The 22,780-nt window shown below is 38.8% G+C and overlaps 2 protein-coding genes and 1 non-coding gene across 3 annotated transcripts; all 3 read right to left on the bottom strand.

Annotated features, from left to right (window-relative positions):
• Positions 1–2,185: 2,185 nt before the first annotated feature.
• LOC113058226 (importin subunit alpha-3) lies at positions 2,186–13,539 on the bottom strand. The gene is made up of 17 exons (XM_026225925.1): positions 13,331–13,539; positions 12,305–12,349; positions 12,122–12,211; positions 11,982–12,011; positions 10,415–10,467; positions 10,196–10,291; positions 10,024–10,109; positions 9,346–9,432; positions 7,506–7,675; positions 7,366–7,410; positions 7,154–7,285; positions 6,945–7,073; positions 5,850–5,954; positions 4,790–4,861; positions 4,548–4,710; positions 4,284–4,378; positions 2,186–4,065 (listed from the first exon to the last, which is right to left on the bottom strand). Exons 1-17 carry the CDS (start codon positions 13,397–13,399, stop codon positions 3,967–3,969), a joined length of 1,566 nt encoding a protein of 521 aa, XP_026081710.1. The 5' UTR covers positions 13,400–13,539; the 3' UTR covers positions 2,186–3,966.
• On the bottom strand, positions 6,030–6,361 carry LOC113059052 (small Cajal body-specific RNA 7). Its single transcript, XR_003278060.1, has one exon.
• A 2,796-nt stretch (positions 13,540–16,335) lies between the features above and the next one.
• Positions 16,336–16,719, bottom strand: LOC113058894 (protein phosphatase 1L). Its single transcript, XM_074559859.1, is given in 3 exon segments — positions 16,336–16,594; positions 16,596–16,671; positions 16,674–16,719. Coding segments are annotated over 3 exon segments (381 nt in total).
• Positions 16,720–22,780: the final 6,061 nt, after the last annotated feature.

The following is a 22,780-nucleotide window of genomic DNA, read 5'->3' as shown; positions in this document are numbered from 1 at the left end:
CGGAGTTTACATGAATAATCATTAGTTTCCTTGTTGAAGTGTCGTTGAAACAGCGCACAAAATGAAGAGAACTGAAGATACAGTGCATAAGATTTTTGAAAAGAACCGCTTCTCAATATCATTAACTCGTCATTATCTTTAGGTCACGTCCCAAAACCATTCAAGCTGGTTGTTATTAAGCCTCTTATTACGAAACCACAACTAGATCCTACTGAACTGGCAAATTATAGGCCTATTTCAAATCTTCCATTTATGCCTAAAACTTTAGAAAAAGTTGTGTCTGCTCAATTGAGCATCTTCCTGCATAAAATAAAAAATAGATCTGTATGAAGAAAACGTTTCAGGACCCACCATAGCAACGAAACTGCACTTGTTAAAATTACAAATGACCTGCTCCTTGAGTCAGATCAAGGCTGCATCTCATTTCTAGTCTTACTTGATCTTAGTGCTGCGTTCGACACCATAGATCATGACATACTCATAGATAGATTACAAAACTATGCAGGTCTCCAAGGGCAGGCTCTAAGATGGTTTAGATCCTACCTGTCCGATCGTTACAACTTTCTGGATTTAAAAATATTTGGCCATTTTTGGAGGCATCTCATTTATCACCAGTAAAATATGGAGTGCCCCAAGGATCCGTCCTAGGTCCTCTTCTATTTTCAATATTCATGTTTCCCCTTGGTAATATTATTAGAAAATACGGGATTAGCTTCCACTGAAATAAATGCTTTAAACTAACTGAAAATTCTAAATTATCTAAGTGTCTTAATGTAAAAGATTGGATGAACAATATTTTTCTCCTATTAAATTCGGAGAAGACAGAATCTCGTAGACTAGTTTGCAACTAGACGAATGTATGGTTACTCCCCCTACAGTCAGAAATCTAGGTGTTATATTAGACAGCAATTTGTCTTTTGAAAATCATATTTCCAATGTTACAAAAACTGCATTCTTCCATCTTAGAAACATTGCCAAGCTACGAAACATGTTGTCTGTTTCTGATGCAGAAAAGCTAGTTCATGCATTCATGACCTCTAGACTGGACTATTGTGATGCACTTCTAGGTGGTTGTCCTGCTTCGTCAATAAACAAGCTTCAGGTAGAACAAAATACACCGGCTAGAGTCCTTACAAGGTTAAGAAAATATGATCATATTACCCCAAAGCTTTCTCACATTTGGCTCCAAACTCTGGAATAGCCTTCCTGATAATGTTCGGGGTTCAGACACACTCTCTGTTTAAATCTAGATTAAAAACACATCTCTTTCGCCAAGCATTTGAATAATGCATCTCTTAAATTGTGAGTGTAGTTGCATTTTTATTCATTAGCTTGGGTTAAACTAATTTAACTCTGTTGGATCAGCAGCTACGCTAATGAGGTCTCTATGTGTTTCTCTGTTTCTGCTGGATCTTCATCCCGTGGTAACTAGGATTTACACAAGCTCCAGTCTGGATCCAGAACACCTGAGAAGAGATGATGCTGACCCTGAATCAACAACAGAACTAACAAACAATGCTACAAGTGTGATTAAATCATATAATAATTGCTGTTAACGGGGTTCGTCCGTTTCATTTTTCAGAAAATTCCTGTCATGCACACATAAACTGACAGTCACCACTTATAAGCTACTACTAAACATTGTAGAAACGTAACTTTATGTAAAGTTGTTTTGCAATGATTTGTATCATAGAAAGGCACTATACAATTAACTTTAATTGAATAATGGAAGGGTGAAATTTTTTGGAGGTCAAATTTCGGGCTACCATTCACTCCCATCATGAAGCATGGACATAACTCCTGGACATTATTTAATACTCTGATTGCATTCGTCTGAAATAAGATTACCATATACATCTAGAATGGCTTGAGAGGGAAGTAAATCATGGGCTAATTTTCAATTTTGGCAGAACCATCCCTTTAATTACTGCTTAGTTTTCCAAGTTCGGTCTATGAGATGTACTTATTTTACAATCTGATGTCTACAAACTACAGCTAATTTATTCAGTGCATAACGGTTCATTAAATGTGAACGACTTCATGACCAGAAAAACGAAAAAAAACACAAAATTGAGAAGGAAAAAAGAAAAAATCCTTATTTGAGCAATTATTTTAAACCCTCATCAGGAGCTTGTTTTAAAGCTCTCCGAACAGACAGATGACAGACAGCTGAGAGAGGCACCGGTGAGACACATCTGAATATTTATTTGAATAGGTACAGAGCCTGTAGTCTATGTCCAACAGGATAGGTATACCATCTAGTTTTTCTTCTTTTGAAACTACATATTTGCAAACAAGGAATGCTGTTGGGGAGGGTGGGCTGTAAATAAAACCTAAAATAGTCATGAAGAGGTTATGCAAAACCGAGACAGCTCTACAGTCAACTAAAATTGAGAAACAAATGGATGGTAATCCTATAGTTGAAAACAGCGCTTTCATACCGTTATCTGTACGTGCTTCAGGATGAAGACACACACAGTCTCCCAGAGACACGGGACATGTTATCCATGTCACTCTACACTGAACACAAATATCTAGAAATAAAGATGGACTCTGGATATTTGCACTACAAATAGGAGTTTGAGTTTTGTCCATCTCGCTAAAGTTTACACTCCTCCAATGCTGCAATGTGCAAAAAAAAAAAAAAAAAGTGTAGAATTGCTTGTCGATCAGTAACGGTGAGGGGCATAAATGGGCAGAAAAAAAGTTATAAACATTACATTAGGTACTTGTAAAAATGGAGAAAAAAAAAACATATACTTACAAACCTAAAACCCACTAAAATGACCTATGCTGTAGTTGAGCACATGCGAAGGATATGTCTGAAACCTCTCCCACAGAAAACAGCTCCTCACATGATCACGTGACGAGAGCCATCGGGACGCAGATGAGCTGGATTCATCCCAAGAACAGAAGAGGGGAAAACTCATGAAAGCAGAGCAGGACAGGTCTAAAAGTACAACAGCCCATATTTGTGCAAAGCTACAACAGTGCACAATGTGTATTACATGTATTTACACCAGCACTGAAAAATAAAATCTGAAACGGGGGAAGACCAAAAGAAAAAAGGAGGGAAAAACAAAACGCACTGGGACAAAACACACGTCCCCAACGATCTCCTCGACACAACACCCAAAGCTCAGTCCAGTGTCTTCCACACTAAATTATAATTAAAAGGGAAAATTAAAGTCATGACATTGTCTTCTTTAGATCACTCCTGTCCAGTCGCTCCATTGAAGGTGATTTTTTTTTCTTTTTAATTATTCATTAAGCCTCCTCTTCCAGGCTATTCCACAATTTCCCGTTGAATTCCCAGATCGGTCACCTTCCACACGATGTCGACTCGCTGCGCTCGTTACATTCAGTCCTGCGTTTCACCAGTCAGTCAAGCACACACACCTTCACACACACACACGCAGCACAGCGACGTGCCGCTGGATTGCAGGGAGAGGGCTCTGGTCTGCTGGGTCTGTCTCCAGCACGTCAGATGAACACGGCCCTCAGCTCAGGGGCCAATCACATACACACACACACACACACATGCGCGCTCACACACACGCCTCAGGCCACCTCAGAAGTGTGTTCATGTCTCTTGGTTGTTGGCGTTGGTGGTGAGGTTCTCCTAGCGTTCTTACCTCAGATAATTCACGCGAGATGTCTTCGATATTCCCATTGGTTCGGTTTGGTTTTGTTTGAAAGACACGCGTTTGGTTTAGATGGTCGTGTTTTGAAACGTAGTAGTCAGCCACTCACTCTCACTCGCATCCACTCAAAGCCGTCTGGACGCTCCCTTCAGAAGGCCAAAGAAGCTCCACTCAATTTCTCTCAGATCAGATGCAGCTGGATCCCATCAGCCATAATTCTCACACTCTCTCGCGCTCTCGCTCGCTCGCTTTCGCTCTAATTATTTTTAATGTTGAACAGAGTGCTGCATCACAAACAAATCTCCAGACTTCCCCGTCGCGTCTAGAACTGGAACCCCTCTGCTGGCACGTTGGTAGAAGAATTGAAGCTGTACGTTCCTCCTTGGATCGCTTCGGGAACCAGGTTGGAGTCCTCGTCAATCTGAAAGAAAGAAGTGTGTTAACGGTTGTAAAGCATGACGCCATCAAGAGCTGCATTTGCCTGCAAGCACCCATCTAACCCTTCACTTGAAGGATCACTGAAGAGGTAACAAAAATACTAATTCACATTAACAGCCAAGTAAAATATGCAAGTCTTTTTAAAACAAAAAATCCTGTCAGAGCATACATATCAAAAAGAAACTGGATCCCTAAACTTACATCATCAGATGAGAAGAACTGATCGATGATTTCATAAGCCAGTTTGTAGATGTCCTCATTCTCGTGGTTCTGCAGTTGCTCGATTTTCTCCAAACCTGAGCAAACAAATGATAGCCATCCTCAAAACTACTTGCCACAATAAGAGAACAGGAAGTGGAAGGCAGCAGATATTTGATGAATTAAAGTGTGCTATGCAGTTCTCCAGTTAGGACGGACTACACTCATCATGCATCAGCAGCTACACCCGTCTCATCCTCTGCTCACCTCCACACTCCTCGATCAGGTTGGAAATGGTCTCGGCTTCGTCGTCAGCCATCTTGAGGATATTACTGAGTCCGTCCAGGACCACCTGCACCACCTGAGCATCCTTGACGGTCAGCAGGTTACAGAAGGGAGGAATCACCTGCTGCTGGATCAGGTACGCCACCTACAGGACCAGAACAACACGTCTGAACACAGCCCCGCTCTTACATTCACAGTAATGTGTGTTTGGATGAACAACACACCTGTTCCTTTCTGCCGCTGATGGTCAGGTTGCTGATGGCCCACGCCGCCTCCTTCTGAGTGCCAAAATCTCCCTGAGAGACACATGTTATTGAGCACTAGTGTCATCCACATATAACCCTTGTGAGTTGTTCAAATTCACTGTGGTTTCATTATGTTTGGTGTGATAACATCAACTAAATTAAACTGCTTTAAAAATGTATCAAATATTTTTTTTTTTTTTTTTAATAAATCTATTTAAAAGTCAACCTCAGTGCTGCTCTCCTCACCATCAAATGACCAGCAGGATGGCATGCAACGTTTTAAATCCACTTGTTTTTGTTTGGTCTGTACTTCTCACCATCAAAAGGCAGCAGGTGCATAAACACTTCTTTTTTTTATAGTTTACTCCATGTAGTTCTGAGAGCTGAGGTGCTTATGATTTTCTCAGATACATCAAGGTAAGTGCACAAAAATCTCACACACACACCCCCACACACAATATGCTGTTATACTCCATATACAAGCCAAAAACTAAGCTTTTTTTTGGCAAAAAAAGCATATAAAAAGTATATAAATATCCGATTCACAACCACTTTTATTGAAAACATTTTTTTTTATTATTATTATTCTTTTTTAAATCAGGCACAATTTAAGAACTTGACAATTAAAGAGTTGCAAACTTGGTTGATAGATTTATGCAAAAAAGTTTGAAAAATTTATCTGATACATTTTTACAGCAGTTTAACTTAGTGGATGTTTTAATCCACAAACATGATGAAAGGTTAGTGAATATACCCACAGTGTATAGAGTTTTTGAAAATTTTAAAAGCATTTTCTCAAAATGTGTCAAAATAAGATTTGGCACCAAAAATCATTCCATTTGCTAAAACAGAGAACCCCTAGTGGATGAAAGCATCCCCAACACTGCATAAAGGATAAATCAATACCAGTTAATATTCACCATTCTCTACCAGTGTTAAAAGCACAGTAAAATCTTAACCGTCACTGCTAGATTCACACTGTATATGCTATTATTAGCGCTGTAACAGCTCTACATGCCACTGTTTCCAGGTCACCCACCTTATCCAGCAGCAGAACGATCATGGGCACTAGACTGGCATCGATGACGGCCTGAACCTGCTGCTGGTTTCCTGCCGTGATGTTGGACAGGAACCACACAGCCTCCTGCAAGAGCAAGACTCAGACTCATTACTCCAGCATCAGAGCTGATGAGCGTGTGTGAGAGAGAGAGAGGGGCGGTCGGATCAGATCCCAGGACATGTGAGATGAATCACAGCCCTGCTGAGACCGTGGCGCTGGCGGCTGAGGGCGAGGATGATACTGAGGCTCTAATCATCAGCCAGACCGCAGAGAAGCCTCTGTGTGAGCGGCCCGCCTCAGATGCACTCCTGTATCAGCACTGGTGTCTGCCACCCCCACCGTCAGCCCCACACACACACACACACACACACACACACACACACTATACAGAGCTGTAATACACTTTAAACATCATTATAAACACTAGAGAGCTAAAATACACTTTAAACATTACTCTAAACAGTATTGAGCAGTCACTCACACCAGCACCACACCTCAGCTGTCATCATGTCCAACACAAAAGCACATCATTTAGGCCTTGATTGCACTTTTCAGGAGCATCCAAAGATCAGCATTTCACCCCAAATTAAATGCAATAAATATTTCACCAAGAAAATGGTAGTGGCCCTAAAAAACAATCCCAAGAGTGCTAAAATTAAATAACCCCTTGAAGTGCCCCTATTATGTCTTTGACTAATAGCTTTCATGCAGTGTGTCATGTAGCTGTATGTGAACAAATCTGGAAACCTGTCAGAGACGACTTGGTTCTGGACCATTCACAAAGGACTGTGCTTTGAACTGCTTTGCTAGTTTGTCTAGGAATTTAGATTAAATCTATTTTCTGAGAAAACTAATATTTTTTGACCTTGCATGCATGAAAACCTGTTTTCGGAGAGTCATAAAACAATATTAGCAACCTTAAATGGCATAATAGGGGCACTTTATTACTGTAGCCTGAAGTAATTAAAAACCCTCATCGACACTAAAAAAATTGCTTTGCTTCAAGTATTTTTAAAGATGTGTGGGTGAAATGTGACCAGAGGACGCTGTCAGATTCACATGAGCACTGGGTACCTTGTTGATCTTCTCTTTGGGGTGTGTGAGGAGCGCTGGGAAGTGCCCCAGAGCGTCACAGTTGAGCACCACCTGCGTCTGTTCATCTGTGCCCGTCACAATGTTCCCCACCGCTCGCAGAGCAGCCGTCTAGAGACACACAGCTAACATTAGAGAGGCTACACATCACGCTGAACACCTCAATGAGTGCACAACACGCTCCTCTGTACCTGAACTTTGACCTCCTGGTGGCTCAGTAAGGGCACGAGGTACGGCACAATCCCCGAGTCGATGACCATCTGGATCTGCTCATTGCCAGCGTCAGTGAGATAAGACAGCGCCCAGACGGTGTCCACCAGGATCTGCACAGAACACAGTCAAACCCATCCACACGTGTGACACGGAGCGGTGCATGTACACACAGAGCGAGAGCAGCACTTACGTTCACATCAGTGTGGTGGATGAGCACGCACAGCGCAGGGAGAATCTGTGTCAACACACACACACACACACATCATCACACAAGAGACTGTTAGTGTGTGCTGCAGACAGGGCAAGAGGTCACAGACGGGTCACTCATACCTCCTGGATGGTCTCCATGGGCGGGGGAGGGTCCTTGTGCCTGCACAGGTTCACCATGACCCAAGTGACGTTGCGGAGGAAGGTGATGGGTATGGAGGGGCTGATGAAGGACAGGAGCGGCTTGACCACCCCCAGACTGATGACGTAGTCTCTGCACTGAGGACCATCACCTGTAACAGCACAGAGATTACCCATCAGCCCATCAGCATGAGAAGAACCGTCCGTCAGGAGCTGATGCTACAGGAGTCTGAGCGTGTGGATCCAGTCATAAAGATGGGATTTAGTGAAGAACACAGAATCTCACCGAATCTTCCATATACACCCTTACATTAAAACACAAATTGGACCAAATCACTATTATAACATGAATTCTGCATGTCTGTGTGAATTACACAAGTGTTTTCATTTCATGATGCTCCGTGTTTTTGGTCTCTGCGGCCTGTATAATATGATCACATGGACACAGGCAACCTCAAGAACAGCTCTGAGAGTCACTTCATGAGCGGTTAACATCAGCTTCATTTGATAAAAACTATCATCATATCATATACAGAAAGAGAAAATTAAACGAGTTAACAGCAAACCATCAAAATAAAGGTTTGTTTTAACTGGAAGACACTGACAGAAATCCATTTCTTAAATGTAATGATAGTACTAAATTATTAAAACATTTAAGGAATATTTACCAGGATGTAATAAAAAAAAAAATCTTAACCTATTATTTAGAGTTGATTTTGATAATTCAAATTTAATGAAATCATTCAATGGAAATTAGACAAAAAAAGGCCTTGAAATTGAGATCAACTTTTTAAAAATTGCTGTTTAGTAGTGTTTTCAATTATTTAAACATGCTTTTTGATTAATATTTTTTAAATCTAATCATTAAAATAAAAAAAAGATGAAATGGGGGGGGGGGGCAATAAAACAGATTTCCTAGGACACTCCATGCTGGATCTTTGACCCTGGGCTGGTGATAATGCTCACATCTGGTCCTGGAGGTCAGTGCACCGCAGGGTTCAGCTCCAGCCCTGGTCAGAGTCAAACTCACTGATCTGTGATTCTCTCATCATCTGAAGACACTGATTAGCTCGCTCAGGTGGGTTTGATTATGCTGTGTTCATACCAAACGCAAATAGAGCATCAAATTCGCGTCTAGTTTGCAATTCAGATGCAATTTCACATAATGGGGGGATGCCAGCTGAGTTCACGCAGCATTTTCAACCGCCACTTTTATTCGGACAATTTTCAAAATATTACTGTTATCGTGTTATGAAATACAGTTTTAAAAGTATTTCAGGCGAGAGTGTAGTTGTTTTAAACTCAAATATGCAGTTTATTTACAAAGACAGCATTTATTTAAAAATGTGTTTTGCCGATTTTTAGAGGGAGATGAGTAATCATGTATCCGCCGAGAGCAGCCTCTCCTCGGCTAGACCTTCTGATATGTGCAGCTGGCTCTGATGTCTCTTTAGTGGTTCAAGATAAAATAGAATTCGTTTGTCGCTTATCTTAGAAACGTGCCGCGAATTGACGCCAAAGTTCACATTTTTCCAACTCTGGTGGCAGACGCGAATTCGCGTCAAACGCTTAAATACACAAAAAGCACCATTCCCACTTAACGTGCAAAACACTCAATATGCGGCATTCACGCAAACTAGATGCACAAATGAGGTGAAATTTCGCGTAAACGTGCTTTTGCATTGACTTAACATTGAAATAATTCGTGGCAGACGCTATATTCGTGTTTGGTGTGAACACAGCATTAGGGTTTGAGCTGAACTCTGCAGGAATGTGGATCACGTGGGTCAGACTTGAGGATCCCGGACAGAGTAACACTCACCGATGATGTTCCCTAAAGCCCAAACGGCCTGCTCACACACGTTCTGATGCGGAGAGTGCAGCAGACGCAGGAACAGAGGAACAGCATCTACACAAACACACAGATAAAGATAAGACACAGGTGAACACACCACACTTACACTCAGTTAACCCTCACACATACCACCCTAACTTCAGGTTAAATCTCTCTCGTTTTGGTCAACAGTTGCTACCATTTTCATATTGTTAATCAGAACCCAGACAACCTAAATCGGCAATAATAATGGTAATAATTAGTTTCACAATTTGGCTAAAAACATTGTTCTGCAAAATGTGCAACTTATGTGGTCCATGTACCAAAAAAAAAAATCCTTTTGAGTGCATTTATTCATACAAAAATAATCCCTTAACATTCTCGTTATTAATCTGGTGAAAATGCAATAATTTGTCCACAAAAATGCTGGAAATTGTGAATGTCAAAATTGATTATTGCACAAAAAGTTGCTTCTTTAAAAGACCCAAACTGAACCCAAATTGACTTTTTTCTATGACTAATCACTCATGACTGGATCCCGTCAGTTTCTGCTATTAGACACATGCAGGAACAAACAGTGAAGACAGCACTGAAAACCTCTGTCCAGCACAACAGATGCTGAAACGCTGAACTCAGACAAGAGCCGAGAGCGTCAGGTGTACGTACTGGACTGCACCACGGCCTGGGTCTGCTCAGATGTGCCAGATGCGATGTTGGTCAAAGCCCAGGCCGCCTCGAACTGCAGAGAAGGGCTGAAGCACAGAGAGGAGACACAAACCACAGATCAGCACAGACTCCGAACACAGCCACTCAATCAGGCACGTCACACAGGCCTCACTTGTCGTCTCGATCCAGACAGTGCACCAGGATGGGCAGGATCCCAGACTTGATCAGGTCGTCTATGGGAGGGTTGCGGTCACTCGACAGCAGCTTCCTGCGAGACGAGGTCAACAGGAAGTGACACAGGTTATCAGTGCTCAGCAGTCACAGAGTAAACTCTTACAACACTCCAGACTGCGGTTAGCAAACATCATCATGAACACGAGCGGTTACACACCTGGCAGCCTGAACAGCACTGAGCTGGATGCCCTGGTTATCACTGGTGGCATTCTACAAACACACACAATGATCATCACACACTGGGAAACACGTACAAGTCATATCATCAAGCAGCTGTAAGAGTGAACCTCATGAAACAGCCGAGTCTTAAGCGTTCAGTCAGACGAGGAAGTCCAGGATCATTCATTTAGTCAGTGGGACTATCTATGATGACTACGGTTCCAAAGAGCTGAACATTTACAGTAAATATTTTCCGAACTCTAATAATGGCACACTCATCAGTGATCAACAGAGCGGGACGGAAAAGAGAGTGGTGAGAATCTCAGGTATGGCCACTTCAGGGGTTCCTCAGGGATCAGATGTGTTAACGCTTACATTCACACTCGGCCACATAGACGTGTGTTCACCAAACGATCTTCCATTCCCTCGATGCATGAAAATCAATCAGTTCACATTACTAGAAGCAACAGATACACACTGCACTTTATTCAGCTGTTGAGAGCGCATCATCAGCACTGGTGACAGAATCTGGCATTCACATCTTTAAATGAAGAGTTTCATGGAAATACTGCAGATTGAGGATGCAATGTCAAACTGGGAGGTTCCTTTGGATCAGTTCGAGTGTGTTTTGTGAGAAGATGGTCCATATCAGTGGACAAGCTGTGGTGTGTGGCCATGTCATCATTTCTGCTGTTTTGTAAGGAGTAAGATGTAAACATGTGGCTTCAACAACCTGACGCAGTTATAAGGGTCCAGCTGCATCTGAAACGGTTTGTGAGGTTGCACTGCAATCAGTCTCAAATGAGAGAAGATTCACATCTGGTCTTTTCACGATTGGCCATGCAATCCCAGAAAACCCAGTGGTCAAGCGTATCCAGACCTTTAGATCAGGAGCATCCCATCTCCAGACCGCTGCACATCACATGCTTCACAAGTTCAGTAGTGCTGCTAGATTGAGAGGATTACAGCTCAGTTTGTTCAGATGCATGTCGTCTTCACCACTCCGTATCAAGAAGTTACTGTGATTGATGCTATAGGTTATCAGCTGGATGTACAGAGACTTTAACATTCACATATCACAGGGATAAGCACATTAAAAAAAATATATATAAAAAAAAATAAAAATCTCTTAGGATTTTGAGTGGTTATTAAAATGTTTTTATACACTTTTCCATTCAGCATACAGGTAACTGTGAAATGTGTTACTTTAAATGTAACACTTCAAAGTATAAAAAAAAAAAGATTTCAAACTAAAATGATTAAAAACATTTTAATAGAGCAAAACCTGTTTTGAACATTAAGAATTGTTTCTTGAGCAGTAAATCATCATATTATTCATGATTTCTGAAGATCATGTGACACTGAAGACTGGAGGAATGATGCTGAAAATACAGCGGTGATCATGATAACAGATTACGCTTTACAACAGAAATTTTCATTATGCAATTTTTGTTCTTTGAATACAGGTGAAGAAAGAGTCAGGCAATTTCATGAGATTCACTCATTAGAAGGATTCTTCGTTTATTAAAATCATATTTTAGTTTTTATTTAAATGCATGACTTACCTGCACTATTGCTTCAAGAGAAGTGTTTTGCTATTGTATAAAAAGAAACAAATTACAGTATTAACTTTAAACTGAATTCACCTGTTCAAAGACTTGTTAAACATTAAATTAAGAAGTAATCTGAGTAGAGGAGTCCTCACAGTTCTCAGATCTCCATCTGCGTCAGAATCGTCACAGGCGTCCTCGTGAGGCACGTTCCTGCGCTTCAGCAGGTGCTCGTCTCTCTTATTCTGCAGGAACACACCAGGAGTTAACCACGATTAGATCAGCGACTCATACATAGATCATACACACAAATCATCCTCAACAACAACAGATCTCACCTTCCTGAGCTCAACCACCACCTCAGTCCGCTGTCTTCTCATTGACTGGACAGGAGAAACCAGAAGAGCATTAGTGCCAATCACTGAACAACACACACACACACACACCCTGTGATCACACTGTCAACTCAGTCCTGTGTGAGTCTCTAGTGACCCACCCAAACACACGGATCATTAAACCTGATCACATCAGGTAGTTTCCAGCCCTTATTCATCACAATGGAAAACACAATCAGTGTTATGTATACAATAAGCTTCACTTAGATTGAGCTTTGGATGATAAGAGGCCTCTGGTGAACACCTGGGTATTACAAGACCATTGAAATCACACACTGAGGGTCATGCAGCCAAACCCGAGGACATCAGGAAGACAATCAAGAGTGTCAAACACAGGCTGAGCTGATGCATCCAGGACCATGATTTATACACAGACACGAGCTCAGAGTGTGTGAGAGAGTCTGATCCAAAGCTGTATGTGTGTGTGTTTGAGAGAGAGAGTGTGTCTGATCCAGATCTGTGTGTTTGAGAGAGAGTGTCTGATCCAGAGCTGCGTGTGTGTGTGTGTTTGAGAGAGAGTGTGTGAGAGTGTCTGATCCAGTATGTGTGTGAGCGAGTAAGTGTGAGTGTGTTCTCGAGCAGAAGGCCGACAGCGAGCTCATGATGTGCTCTGAGACTCTGAGAGTCCTCGGACACCACACACACACACAGACTGAGTCCAGAATCACTAATCACGGCTGATCTGAGCGTGTCCCGGAGCTCAATCTGACGGATGTTAATAAACACACACTTTTATTACGAGCTGCGACGTGCGCGAGCTCGATGCTAACGGCTAACACGGCTAGCTAGCCGCGCGGCTAACGCCTTTTCATCACACATCGGACTAATTTATCCACACCATTCCCGCATGAAGGCTCGTATCCGAGCACATTCGGCGGGAGGCGCGACACGAGCGCTCGGTAGCGGGTGATTCCGCGGTTATATCTCGGGAAGCGGCGGTGGAACTGCTCGACGTCACGCGGGCTTTACCTCCAGATCGCGGCCTTTATTCTTGAAGTTCTTCAGCCGCTGCTTGTCCAGCTTCTCGCTGTCGCTCATGATGCCGATGTGTGTTAATACTCGGTTTGATCCAGACGCGCTCGTGGCTCTCAGGAGCTGCTGTGTTCGCTCGGCTCTTGTAGACACCGGAGTGTGTTATGCTAATGAGGCGTGGTGCATGCTGGGATCGCCGGTGGAGCGGGAGGAACCACAGTTATATCCATAGGTTATATCACCAAACAGATCAGTGTGACCACTGCGCTGTGGACTGTAGAGAAATACATGGGTTATTTAAGATAGTTTTAGATTAACGTTAATTTACAGCCTTCATCGGTTTGGTTATTTTAAGAAGATCCTTTTGAAGTGATCGGCAAAACAAACAAAAATCTTATTTTTTAACTTTTTTTTTTTAATTACATAATTGCTAATTACTTCAATACTATACAAACAGTAATATACAAATCTATTTAAGATGTATTATTATTATTATTTATTATATTATTTTTATTATAATTATTATGTCAGTGGTGTATTGTCTCCGGCAGGTGGCGCTCTGTAGTTGACTGGATTCCCGAATTCACCTTCACTCTCGAGACATGAAATGATCTGAAGCGGCAGATTCGCCACACACTCCAGTATTATGGGACTTTTGCCTGTCGCTCTCCCTTAGCATTTCATCTTCAGTCTTTTTTACTGCTTATATGATCATTGTATAATGTTTGTTACTACCCCCTGCAAGAGTGCAAATGCTACAGTTTACATAAATTATGACATTAAAAGTGAATACATTTAACTAACCTTAGCAGTAAATGAGAGAGATGAGTTAGTGGTCCTCTTTGTTGTGTGAGGATGCTGCAGTTGTCATGGTAACTCTACTCAATTCAGAAAATGCAGCTGGACTCTCCAGTGCAAACTCATTATAACACATATATATATTAAATATAGAAATAAATATGTTAAACTAAATTTGTAACTTTCAATAAAAATGTAATTTGATAGTTCCCAAATAAAATGATAAATACTGTGTTTCTTGTAAGAGCAGATGAAGTCCATAGATCATAGTAAGTAAACCTCAACACATTATATAAACACATACATACATTTATTAATGCAACAAAACAAATAAAAACTGTACTCAATCATCCTTTAGCACAAACAGAATGTGTAATGTGCACGTGACACGTGTGGACACTGTAAACACATTCTGGACAACGCCACTCCTTTGGCAAATAAATTCATCATAAGAGCATGATGATTAAAATAAGGCAACATACTTGAAGTTAAACCCTCCAATGATCACTGAATCAAGTCAAGGCTGGAAGTCAGATATACCTGAAATATATAAAAGTGTTTCAGTAAAGATGTTTTGGTAACACTTTATATATAACTGCATGATATTAATCATTAGTTAAGCATTAGGAAACAGTTAATTCATCATTTATAAAGCATTAATAGACATTTATAAGCAGTTAATAAATAAATATATAAATGCTTTATACCTGATTTAAGAACATATCTATAATGTATTTAATAATAGTAATCATACTTTATTAATGATCAATTTATCATTTCTAAATTAATTATAGCATTATTTACACACCAGTTATTAAGGAGTTGTCAGTGGTTCATAAGATCACTTAGAAATTTTAAGTAAATGATTAATAAATTATTTAAATGTGCATTCATACATCTTTTTATTCAGACATATAGTAATAGTTACTTATAGTGTTAATAAATGGTTTATTAACATATATTCTACTGTAATTCAGGGTTTACTCGGTAGTTAGCACTAGAACGACCAGACACAGGACCAGTTTCTTCCCTCAGGCAATACATCTTATGAACAGCTGATAATAACGGCGAACACACTACACTTTATATTTATATACACACACACTTTATTTATCTAACACACATACTTAGTATACACTTAAATTTTGCACACAATATATATGTACATACATAACTTCATTTTGTAATATACTTGCCTACAATTGTCATTTGTATATTGTTATTCACTATCTACTTATTTGTATTTTTTATTCTTTTATTATGTGTTTTATGTTCTGTCGCTGTCATTCTGTTGTACTGCGGAGCTTCTGTCACGAAAACAAATTCCTCGTATGTGTAAACATACCTGGCAATAAAGCTCATTCTGATTCTGATTCTGATTCTGATAGTTGTTAGTTAACTACTTTTGTGAGCTCATCTAAAGTGAGGACTATTTATGCCTTGTAAAGCTTTTACAAATGAGATTTAAAGGCTGTTAATATTTCTATGTTCTGTATCACTGTGTGGTGTTTGTTTGCATTTTTTTTAGAGGATAACTGAGCCTTTAAATATCCTTTATAAATGCTTTACAAGGCATAACTAGTCCTCACTTTAGATGAGCTCATTTCTTGTGATCTTATGAATCACTGGCAACTCCTAAATAACTGGTTTGTAAATAATGCTATACTTCATTGAGAAATTATAAATTGATCATGAATGAAGTATGAAAATACAATTAAACACATTATAGATATGCTTTTAAATCAAGAATACAGCATTTATATCTGTATTTATAAACTGCTTATTACTGTCTATTAATGCTTTATATATTATGAATGATCTGTTTACTAATGCTTAATTAATGATTAATAGTGTGCAGTTATTATAAAGTGTCACCGATGTTTTTTCTACGATGTGTTTTTACGAACTGATTTCAGTTTCTAAACTTTATTTAACATACCATATGTGTTAGATGGGTTCCAACTTCTAATTGTTGAAAACAGCACATATATAATGACCAGGTTAATTAAACCAAACAAGACTAGTCTATTGATTCTTCAAGATTGTGTTTGTGTGATTCATAAGGGAACAATTCCTTTAATGAGGAATAATTGCATTTAACATAAATACAAACAGTAGCTTCTCCAAAAATATGTTTTTATCTAACGTTAGGCTCAGGTGTAATGTTAATCATTCATCCAGTCACTCGTTCATTAAATTATATGTTATGATATCACACATGGGATCTGATTCTCCTTCGCTGGCCGGGGCCTGGAGCCTCTCTTCCTGAACTTGACCACCATCACAGTGATGTTGTCTGGACAGCTGCGGGAAAACACCTGAAGCACGATGCTCTTTGCACCGAAGTGCGGTTCAACCAGACACGCTTTAATGAAATGCACGGCTTCCTCATTGCTGAAGGCATCCCAGAGTCCATCTGACGCCAGGATCATGAACTGAGGCTGTAGCCTGTCCAGGTCAAAGGTCAGGGATCAGCACGTTCAGGTTCTTCAGGGGGTAGTCACAGAGTGACCGGGACATGGCCAGAACACCCTGACTCACCACGAGCCGTTAAAACTGATGAAACCACCTACAGCAGAGAAACTCATGTTTGTTTTTGTGTAAAGTGTGTTCATCCCATAGGCGTAATGGTTTTTATACACCAACCCTAACCCTCACAGGAAACTTTGTGCACTTTTACTTTCTCAAAAAAATAATGATTTATAAGTGTTTTGAAAAATGGGGACGTGGGTTATGTCCTCATAAGTCACCCTCTCCTTGTAATACCTGTGTCCTACCCATGTCATTATACAGAGTTGTGTTAGATCTCAATGAAATGAGTTTCGGATGTTTGTGTTCGTACAATCTGAATGAATCGCTGAATCCACAGACCAAACGCTTCATTTAGTGAATAAGAGCATTTCACACCTGTCACATTTGCCATCTGCTCCCCTCAAGTCTCTCTTTGAGGAAGGTTTTCACCCTTCACACCTGATGAGCTTCAGCCTGGATGAGAGCAAGGGTAAGATCCTTCCCATCATTCCAGCCAAACGCTGATTATCCGGGGAATGCTGATGTTTTTGTAGATTATGTGTCTGTGATTTAGGGACTGTGTGACCCAGTCACCACCACACAATATCTAGCTACAAGTCAATGGAAAATTCAACTGGACTCAATCCATGATTGGGGTTATTTATATATTAATTTATACTTGTTTATTATTTATATACAACATAAAAAAAGGTTATACAGAAAGATTACTTCTTCAGTTGCACTTCTTCAAAATTCCATGTTTAATTTAAAGTGTTGCATGCCATTTCTTTGTAATAACTAAATCACTAGCAATTTCTGAATCAAAATATTTCCTACATCAATTTTGTTTTCAGTGTAGTTTGTTTTTTATTGCTTTAATTCTGCATATAATTTACTTGTTCTACTGTGAAGTACTTAAGATTTCACCTTTCTATCTTCCCATTCGTTCACACAGTTGCCTGCAGTTTTTAAAGTTTAACTTCACTGTTTGCATTATGCACTTATAAAGATTTTTATGAATGAAGAGTTAAGGGCTTCAGGATAGAAATTAGATGGTAAATTATGAAGTCATGTAAATTCATTAGTCCAAAAGAGTGTGAATCCAGGAGCATCTCGAAAAACACAAACATGCAGTTGTCACATTGCAGTTGCACAATTAGGGAAACCAAAAGTAAAGTGAGTTTTCTCTGTAGCCATCAGTGATATCCTTGTAACTTTTTTTGGTTCCCTTGTTGAAGTTTTCTTTTTCTTTTTTCAGACTGTCCACAAAAAGACGTTTTACTACTTGGAGCAGCTGATTTTGAAGCATTGAGAGCGCTGGCCTCAATACTGTCCTCAATATCAAAATGAAATGAATAAAGCAACAATAAAGGAACCAGAAGATAGCATAAAACTCACACACAACTCCACACGAAGATTAGCTCTAGAGGATCCTGAACTATGATTCGGGACACTTCTAGCAGACAGTCTGAGGTGTTCAGAGCTGTCAGATTGTGTGCAGTGTTTTATAAACCAATGAGAGAACCTTAGTCCGTTCTCTGCTGGACTGGCGCAGTTCTGTTAAAGTCAGTTTAATATGCTTTCTACTTTTGTTTCATTAGTTTTCTGGTTTCTAATAATTATTATTATTTTTTTATTTCAAGATTCTTTTATGAATAAAAAGTTGAAAAGAACAGCATTTATTCAAACCATAAATCTACCATGTGTATTCATCTCATATGTGAAGCAGCAAAATGGTATCCAATATTTAAAATAAATCAGCGTATTTTCATGATTTCTGAAGATCATGTGATACTGAAGACTGGAGGAATGATGCTGAAAATACAGCGGAGCATCTCAGAAATACATTACACTTTAACAGAGATACACATAGAAAGTAGTTATTTTGAATTGTAATAATATTTCATCATATAATTGTATTTTTAATCAAATGAATGCAGCCTCGTGAGCTTCATTCTAAACAGTGATAACTCTAGCAAACCCTGACTGGTGGAAGGTCAGTGTGATGTCTGGTTTACTGTGAGTGTGTTTAATTTCAGTTTTTATTAGCATGAAAAGATTTTAATGCATGAAAACAGGTCATAGAGTGTAACATGCTCTTGTTTTTACCCCAGCTTTGATTTTGCCAATGCCAATATCAGTGATGAGTTCCTCAATAAGATGAACCCTCACCATGTTCCTGACATTATTTATTTAGTACTTTACAATAATTAAACAATTAAAAACACATTAATATAATAAGTACATTAACTAACATTAACTAATTGACGCTTATTGTAAAGTGTTACAAGTATTTGTTAATGAAGTAGTACACAAACCCGATTCCAAAAAAGTTGGGACTGATAAACTTATATTTTATTCACAATAGAATATAGATAACATATCAAATGTTGAAAGTGAGACATTTTGAAATGTCATGCCACATATTGGCTCATTTTGGATTTGAATGATGACTGATTTATATACAGCACCTCAGAACATAGAGGTAGATCAGCTTTTGTTTGGATATTCTGGATTTTTCCATTTAATGGTTTTGGCTGCTGCATCTTTAAGCCTCTCATGTCTTTCTCTGAAACTAGTCTTGATCCAAAAGTAGTCCAAAAGCAGGCAAAGATATTTAATTCCTTTCACAGCTGTATTAAATGCAGTCGACTTGTGTGACCTCTATGTGAGTTTCATTGCCCATTTAGGAAATGGCAGAAATGTCATTTTCCCCTACTATTTAAATTTATATATATATATATATATATATATATATATATATATATATATATATATATATATATGAAGCTTTAGTTTAACAGTGAAAGAGCAAGGTAAGGATGAAGTAGTTTTATGAAATAAATGTTAAACAACCAACAGTAAAATACAGTGATGCAATCTACTTGGCAATTTTCCTAGAATCTCACCGTTTTAAATTGAAAATGTGTAGACATTTTATAATATGTGATTTGTGTAATAATGAAATTCCTAATGGAACGTGATGAGACATTAAATATTTTGTTTTTTTTAATGCATTGTTCGAACCAACATGGCAAAAGTGCAAAAAAGGCCCACATACCAAATAATAAAAGATGCAAAATGTGAAGGAGAAAAATTACAAAAAAGAACCACAAACGTTTCACTCACAGCTTGAACTTCTTTAGTGCTTTAACACCATTAGCAAACATCACTGGAATTCCACACTTTATTTTGGCATAAAATCAAACTAACGTGAACTATATAACAGCAACTGCACAGCAAAAAATCCAGAGTGAAATTAACTCTGCTGGGAGTACATGTGAGACCACACACAAGAGTGTGAAAGTGTTAAAATAGGAGTGTTAAATTAACACTGAAGCTGAGTTAAAGGTAATTAAGTGATTAATTGAGTGTTGATTGACCATTATTGACGAGACCTGATGTTAACATGCAGAATCAACAAAGATGAAAATCACTATTTTAATGGTGTCACCATTATAGTGGTCAGTGTTTGCTTTAGTTGGGCTCTTGAGCCCTAAAATGTTAAAGTCAGATTTTAATTGGCTGTTATAACTGAGTTATAAAGATGATAGACAAGCAAAGACTACTGATATTCCTGAATTACAGAGTTAAAGTTACATTGTTGATTATTGCAGCCCTATGATTCTTCAGCAAAGTATTTCCAGCATTTTAAATACAATCTGAGGAATTTCTTAAAAGTTGTTTGCTCAAAAATCTTTCAAAAGAGTCTTTTAAGTTAGACATGCAAACATCAAGAATCAACCTGTGAATCTCAACAATGGTGAAAATCCAAAAAGCATGTTGCAGTGCATTCTGGGTGCCACCTATCAAAATTCATCCATGGCTCCCATGATGCATTGCGGCATGAAGAAATTATTAGCTGAATTGTTTCAGTGATTTCCTTTATTCTTACTATTCTATTTTTGTTTTTTATGTTTCTTTTAGTAGTTTGTTTTCTAATGTTTAGAGTTGTTCTGTTTTTCTGAATATGCTGTTTGTCACCGTTGTTGAGATTCCCACCCTAATTTTTGATGTATGTCTGTGTCTAAAACAAGCTTTTTCTTATTATCAGAACAACTTTCAAGAAATCCTTTAAATGATCAGGTACTGCACAATCACAGGGTTGTTATAATCAATGAGGTCAATCAAATCTGTTTAGGCTTTAATTGAGTTTGCCGATTTTCTTGTCTGTTTGCTACAATTCAGTTGTAACAGCCAAACCAAATCTCACTTTAAAAATGTAATGCTCAAGAGCCCAACTAAAGCAAACACTGACCACTATAATGCTGACATAAAAATAGTGATTTTCATCTTTGTTGATTCTGCATGTTAACATCAGGTCTCGTCAATAATGGTCAATCATCCCTCAATTAATCAGTTCATTATCTCATTAACTTTAACTCAGCTTCAGTGTTAATTTAACACTCCTATTTTAACACTTTCACACTCTTGAGTGTGGTCTCACATGTACTCCCAGCAGAGTTAATTTCACTCTGGATTTTTTGCTGTGAGGTAATGTAATTCAGTAATGAAAGTGACTTGACGTTTAGAAAAGCAGATTAAACATATACAGTCACTTCTTTTTTTTAACTGGAGAAAGTTTAAATGCCTCTGCAAAACAAACCATTGATCAGAAAGAATATATATATAGCATACCCTATAGTTCAATTACCCCATCATACCTTTCCAGGATCCTTGCATTACAGTCTGATGACTTTATCCCATGACGATCCTCTTACCTGTTTACAGGTATTTTGGTCAAATATGAGTTCAGATGTAAAAACTTTTACAATCAGAAAGATTGAAAACAAAATCTAAGAAGCCAACTTATTACCTATATTATAGATCCCATGGTCTGCACTTAAAGGTTAGCAAGAAGTATAGAAATATATAAGCAGAAGCCTCATTCAGTAATGTGTATATAAAGGACACACTGAAGCATTGAAGCATGTTCTCATGTCATATATGGATTTTTATTAACCAGGTTTTAGTTCCCTGTGGGTAACAGCACTCCCTATATATTCAAATTCCTTCGCTACAGGAGCTTATGAATTGCAGAGATTTATCTTTGGCCAAACACCTTTCTTTGATGGCTTTTACAGGGTTATTTATTACACTGAGAACATGTAATTTATGACTGTTACACCTGTTCACCAGTCTGCTTCAGTATGAAGGTTTGTTTAAATTGTCCAGTCATTGTTCATTTTTTTTAGCAACTGAATGTCAGTTTTATTTGTTGAAGTCCAGTTGTATACAGATAAATCTACCTGATGGCCTTAAAGCACCTATTTGTTATTGTGCTCTGCTCCATACCCTTCAGTGTTTTACTCAAACACATTCCATCAGAGGTTTGCCTTGAGTAAACACTGAAAGAGGAACAGAGTGGGAGGTAGTGTTTATTCCCTTCAGTCGGTCAGATGAATAGACAAGAGGGAATGTCTGAATTCAGTTCATTGTAATTTCCTTTACAACAGGAAAGAACAGGATATTTACATCATATATGTGTGGGTGTGTCTAAGCTAGTAGTTTAAGCACATAAATCATGAGCTTTGGCCTTATATTGTATGCGATTCATCCGTAAAAGTGAGAACTGGTATTTAAAAAAAACATTGCTGAATTCACACAGAATATGCCAAGACTAAAGGGGTGATATGACGCTGCTAAAAATAACATTACTTTGTGTATTTGGTGAAATGCAATGTTTACACAGTTTAAGGTTTTAAAAATATATATATTCCACACACTGTATGTTATTGTTGCTCCTCTATGCCCCACCTTTCTGAAACATTTCGATTTTAACAAAAATCATTATTCTGAAAAGCAAGGTGTGCTCTGATTAGCCAGCTATCTAACGCATTGTGATTGGACGAATTCCTCAAGCATGTAACAGAAGTGTTACACCCATCACCAGGCTCGGGAAACTTTCCTCCCTAAAATGCACTGCACACACCCAAATCTTTTGGAACAGTTTTGTAAATAAAAGTTAACCACTGATTTCTAGTTGTGTCCTCTTTTGGAAGGCCAACAAAGTAGTTTGGCTTGCACTACGAAACACACAGCATCTCCACGACATGGCAACGATTTGGCAGTTCTTTCTCACAAATTCCCCTCAAAAGGTTTCACAGAAAGGCTGAATTCCACCAGTCACACTGGTGT

The sequence above is a fragment of the Carassius auratus genome, chromosome 40 (assembly GCF_003368295.1).
Source record: "Carassius auratus strain Wakin chromosome 40, ASM336829v1, whole genome shotgun sequence".
Taxonomy (NCBI): Eukaryota; Metazoa; Chordata; class Actinopteri; order Cypriniformes; family Cyprinidae; genus Carassius; species Carassius auratus.
The sequence above is the reverse complement of the archived record's forward strand: the minus strand, read 5'-3'. Positions and strand labels throughout refer to the sequence as shown.